Genomic DNA, 6,222 nt, shown 5'->3' with positions numbered 1-6,222 from the left:
TTAGTGAGGGACAGATGGATGGACAATATATGGCCACAAAAGCTTGAGTTGTTTCAAGGTTAAAGTGATCAAATTATTGGGTTGAATTATAAATACTTCTTAAAACATTACTGATAAAGCATGATATACCTTGACAGGTCTATAATTGTTAACTTTTTATACATTGCGGCTTAGATGGATACATTTTTTGTAGTTGTCTCATTGACACTGATACCATATCTTTTTATTTATACTGGTATATGAGAAAGTATCTTTATGTAATTCACAGAACCCTTTACCTTTTTCTATTTTGTACGCTTTCCATACTCTCAATCCATCAGACTCAAAGTGAATATAGATCTAAATATTCTGGTTTATATGTGCATACTCTATATATATTACCTTAAAGTCTGACTTTAGATAGCTTTTACCACTAAGAAGACATGAAATCATCTCTTTCTTTCTCTCATCAGTGATCTCTAATTTTTCTATAATGTTTTCCAGGTCTAGGAAAGATCTTCCCCCCTCAGCCACATAGTAGTCTAATCCCTCTATACATTTTCGTACAGATGCAGAACAATCATTTAAAATCTTGTATAATGTTGAGGATCCTGTAAAAGGAAGTATAAATTGTGAATCGTAAAGATCCAATTTTGAGTTGGAGGAAGATAAAATTAATATTAATGTAGTTATTATATAGAGGTTCAACTTAATTTTTATTATGTGTCGTTATATCTCTGATTAGCAAAATTAAAACATTTCAAAGAAAAAATATGCAAACTCTAATATTCTATTATACCTAATGGTTTGATATCTTCTGCTTCACAGTATTGTGTGTACTGTGTTATCAGTGAAGATGGTGCTAGGCTTCTTATCAGGTTTGGGACTTCAACAACCTCTCCTGAAGAAAGTTTCATGGTCTTTGTCCCATAAGGCAAATCCTTTATAATGTTAGATGACAGTATGTAGTCAATAAAATGTTCAAGTTTTTCATTGTCTACCCTGTTCCTACATTTTTTGTCAAGTGCAACTGGCATACCACATCCACCATCGTTTGTATGGTGCTTGGCTTTATTGAACTTCCAGGCTGACACATTTGGTAATAACTGAAAAAAAGTGATAAAGTAAAATATTTTTAATATTTTGCCAGGAAATTTATGTTTTAATATAACTGTCTGTAAGTCTAGAAAGTAAATTATTTCCTGTCAATAATATAACATCTGAATTAGGATCTGATAACTGCATTTTTTTTATTGGCAAAAATCCCCCAAAATTCTAAATAAAGATCTATTCTTTGACTATTATTAAACCCATAAAATGAATTATTTTTGGAAATTAATCATGAACAATAACCCTCTAAATATTTGAGAATATAAATAGTCTTTTATGGCATACACATAACTGTAGTAATAGATGCCTATACATATATATATATTTATCCTATACTTAGACTAAATAACATATGGTTTTTACTGTATGATTGTTATCATTTAATTCACGTAAAATCCGTATTTTTCAAATTGGCGCTTAGCGAGCTGATATGAAAAGTTTATCACATGCTTCGACTTATATCACATGCCTTTCCACAAAGTTATTGATTGGCATTCTGGTGATACTCTTCAAATTCCTGAAAATACACTTAAATGGTCCTTTTTAATATTTTATCTAAAACCGTGAAAAATTTAAAATATAAGGACTATAAAGCAATTAATTTTTTTTTAAATTTTATTAGGTCAATAGTATAAGGGAGATAATTCCAATTGACTTAATTAAAAATTGTACTGAAATTTATTAGGACAATATCAGCCAAGCAAATTGCAAGAAATTACTCTAAATCAGGATAATATTTTACACAAAGCAGCTAGTATCATTTTTTTATTATTTCTATAATTAAATGATCTTACTTCCTTAATCTCTCCAAAAGTTCTGTCCTTGCAAATAATAGACAGTATTTGCCTCTGTAAAGTCCAAGACTCAGCTTGTAAATACACTTCCTTCAGTATAAAGCTAGTTTGATCTAATGTTGTAATCTATAATAGTAACAATAGAAAATTTTTAGAAACGTGAGTCAATATTATATATATGTACATACATATATGGTGAGATTCCACATAAAGAACCAACACTGACTGAGACTGAGTCTAGGTCAATAAAGGCAATATCAACACTAAATCTATGACACATCAAAACACAATAATTATGTTATTACAGGATCAGTTAGATATATAATAAAGAGTTCTAGAAAAACAATATTTTAATTGTAATGTACATGTACAGACGTATATAGATATCATCAGAGTAATGGGGTCATACATCATTAATACAATTCAAAAATATAAAAAAGACATGTGGCATAATTGCCAATTAGACAACTATCCACCAAATTTCAAACATAGTAGATGTAAGCAATTATAGGTATTTTTAAAAAGGCTAATTTCCAATTGATTTGTTCTATATTCAGGGACAATTGTCATTATTGTTTTAACTATAGATTTTAGTTTATCATGTTTAACTGCCATATATGCAATTTAAATTCTTACCTTTCCATTAAGAAGAGTTTGTTTTGCCTGTAAAACCATGGTTTCCAATTCTTCCCCTTCACCTGGGCATATTGTGCTGCAAATAGCAGTAAGGCACTCCAATGCTTTGGATACACACTTTTTTCTTGTTTTCTCACAGGAAGTACTTAATGGTGTTGTCTTTTCTTTTATTGGAGAAACATTTGTTATTTCAAGATAAGCATTAAGCTTCTCAAGTTTTCCAATGCCACACACAGAAGCCTCAGAGTCTTGGCTGAATATTGGCTGGCTTTCACTATCAGCATCAGAAAAACAATTTACCTGTAAAAGTGATAGAAAACTTGACAACTTGTCTATATGAAAGAAATGGATGTCTTAATCAATTGTGTTAGAAGCTCACTAATATTTAAGTTAGGTCATTATTTACCTTTATGTTGGTTTTCTGTTTCTTTAAGACTATTTGTTAAATATCCTAACAAACAAATAGAAACTTATTGCATTGTGGGAACAAACTTAGGTCAGTGCTATTTTCGTGTAGGTGAAAAAGATCAATCTTAATATATCATATAGTGGATATTTCTACATAAATATATTGCAGTATGGTCTTTGCTCATTGTTGAAGGCCATACAGTGACCTATAGTTGTTAACTTTGTTTTCTTGTCTTGTGAAGAGTTGCCTCATTGACAATCATACCACATCTTTTTTAAATGTACATATATATACACAAGTTCCAATTACAAGCATTATTTACTGTTCAGGCTGTGATTCAAATGCTTATTTGTAGCTAAATTTATATTAACCTCAACAATAGTGTGACGTTCTCGTTTTTCCTCAGCAATGCATGATGTGGCACCCTCCTACAAAAATAAATAAAAATATTATTTAGAGAAAAATGGCCCAAATACACCTATGTACTAGTATCCTAAAATAAATGAACAGTTTTGCTATTTCACATTTGCATATGATTGTATAAGTTTTATAATATCACTTTTAAATTGTTGACTCTAAGATGAACATGTACAATTAATAAAAAAAATAAACATGTATGCTTATATATATCCACAACTATATATTCAAATTGTTTAAACAAGAGAAACATCTTTCTTCTTATAAACTATGTTCCTTTTTTTAATATTTTTGCATAAAATAAGTGTGTTATTACTGCAAATGAAACTACTAAATCTATATAATAAAATGAATATATTATATTAAATAATTATGTAATAAAACATAGTACTGTTTACAATTTGTAAAACACCCATACCATATACAGGTACATGTAGTTGAACATTGTTGAACAAATAAAAGGTTTCATCCTGACAACTGTGAAAACATAAGAAAACTGACAGCCTACTTAATTTATAACAAAATAATTTATGAACAACAAATATGAGACCGAAACAAGTAAAATGTGCAACTGGTATAATTTTTGTAAACAATACATTTTGTAAATAACTTACTGCATAAGATTCATGGCAAATAGTCTCTACTGGTTTAACTGACAACTCTTTTCTGCAGTTTGTGCAAATTGCTGGGGAAAAAATACAGTTTACATGATTATGTATATATATATTAATCATTTGTGAATACATTTAGTACTAGGAAATAAGAAAAAGTCATAATGTGTAAGATTAAGATAAGTTGGTATAGCTCTTAGGTCCTATCAATTTATTTTGTTACAATACACCTCTGTATTAGTATCTGTTTTGTTCCATTCATATATGACATTGTGCATTTGAGAATTTAGAGTATGTGTGGTGTCTGTGTCTCATCCAAAATTGTTGGTCGGCTGTTAAACATATTGTCATCACACATGTTACAGTACAATAGTAAAAAGTAAACTTGCACCAATATTTCACAAATAACAAAAAACCTTCCCTAGGTTGAAGTTTTTTCTCCTAGTTCTTTACAATGAACAAAAACAGCCAACAGTTTACACAGAAAAGAGGCAAAAGTATTAAACAGACTTCCATACTTTGATCATGTTGATAAACTATAATATATAAAATTTTGAACTTTGAATCCAACTTCTCATCTCTCATTATAGCTACATGTAGCCTTGACAGTCATGTGAAATTATGAAAGGTTTTAAAGGTGTCAAAAACATAAAGTATTTTTTCATTTGTTTATTTTTTAAGCATATTCACAATTAATGTATCTGTAAAATTGAAAGAGTAAGACTACATTACTAGATGTGTATCTGATTTAGTAGATACTAGATTTCACTTTTTTTTCTTCGTGTCAAGGAAAACATTACTGGATCCCCCTTTTTTCTAAAATTATTTTTTCCCCTTCAAATAATTTTAGGGGGACAAAAAAAAAAGAGACGAAAAACTGCAACCCTCCCTCTTGTATAAAATTTAAAAAAAAAGCCTGGCCTCTTATTAACAAAAATTAGGAAATTGTTAAACTAAAGAATTGTAACTATAAATTAATATGTTCTTGAAAGAGGGGCGGCATGACCTTTTTAGGGACATCGGGATCAGGTCTTTTTAAGCTTGTAATTTCGGGATTGACCCTTTCTTTTTAAAGTTCAGGATGTCGGGATTTAAATTTCTTTAAATTCATCACCTCAGGATTTCATGTTTTTACGCCCGGGATTTCTGGATCAGGACCCCTCCGACCACCCTCTTGAAATGAAGTATATGTTATAAATTATAAATATAAAACTACTTACGTGCACCAATAGGCACTACAAGTCCAGTTGTAGTAAGAATTTTATACATGACATCTTTTGTTATTTTTCTGTCTCCTTTAGCCACACTTTTGTGTGCTGAAATTGAGGATGGAATGCAGCACTTTCTCCTGACCCATGAAAGACGATTTTCTTCTTTTATATACTTGAAATGTTCACCACAAATGGTGTACTCCTCTGTTTTGTAGGTGTTTAACAGACCGATTTCAGATAACAGTAGATCTGAATCGTCCGACTGTACAGATGCTAGTAGAATAATTTGTCCATCACACCCTACACCTGAATATTTACTAGCTTTAAATTTACAACTCATGCCAGTCACTTACAAATCAATGTTTTTCTACTTTTGTTTCAACATCTCCTCATATGGCTTTTAACTAGGATCTCTTTTGAAAATTAACAAATATTCCAAGACATTAAGTATGGATAATATGTTTTACTTTAAAAAATAGTGTTCAGATTGTGTCTGCCAGACACACACTCCTTACTGACTTTTACACTGAAGAGTTCTGCAAGGGGAAATAACTCTTGTTGAAAATGAGGGAAATTGGGGGAGTTCAATAGGCCAATGTTTCTAAATAAGCATAGACCCCACCAATTTTTGTTTTGAAATATGTAGTTTTATATTTTTTCTTCCAAATGGGAAAAAGAATTAAATCTTCTGATTTTGACAAAATATTTTTTTTTTGTGTTCAAAAATAGGTGAGCTGGACCGAATCTAGGTCATATTACTAAGTTTCATGGGACAACAAACTTAATTTTTTTTTGCATAAAATTTTCTTTCTCCAAATTTAAGAATTATTTGGGTATCACTCTGATAAATGGAACCAGTCATGGAGATTTATTTATTAGAGAAAGCATCAAAATACATCTTTGTAGTATGTTAGCTATATTTTCACAGGAAATGTGGAGTAAGGAAAATTTGCATGCCGTAACCATGGTAACCAAAACATTTCAATGAATCAAAGTTATGTTTTTCAACATATATTAGGAGGTCCTTCAAATTTATGTTGAAATTTAAAAAATAT

At 30.0% G+C, this 6,222-nt stretch overlaps 1 protein-coding gene across 1 annotated transcript; it reads right to left on the bottom strand.

The window, feature by feature from the left end:
• Positions 1 to 339: 339 nt before the first annotated feature.
• On the bottom strand, positions 340 to 5,830 carry LOC143084151 (uncharacterized). The gene is made up of 7 exons (XM_076260558.1): positions 5,177 to 5,830; positions 3,960 to 4,030; positions 3,300 to 3,356; positions 2,520 to 2,819; positions 1,884 to 2,009; positions 779 to 1,085; positions 340 to 590 (listed from the first exon to the last, which is right to left on the bottom strand). The coding sequence occupies exons 1-7, from the start codon at positions 5,505 to 5,507 to the stop codon at positions 340 to 342; spliced, it is 1,443 nt and encodes a 480-aa protein (XP_076116673.1). The 5' UTR covers positions 5,508 to 5,830.
• Positions 5,831 to 6,222: the final 392 nt, after the last annotated feature.

The sequence above is a fragment of the Mytilus galloprovincialis genome, chromosome 7, assembly GCF_965363235.1.
Source record: "Mytilus galloprovincialis chromosome 7, xbMytGall1.hap1.1, whole genome shotgun sequence".
Classification (NCBI taxonomy): Eukaryota; Metazoa; Mollusca; class Bivalvia; order Mytilida; family Mytilidae; genus Mytilus; species Mytilus galloprovincialis.
The sequence above is the reverse complement of the archived record's forward strand: the minus strand, read 5'-3'. Positions and strand labels throughout refer to the sequence as shown.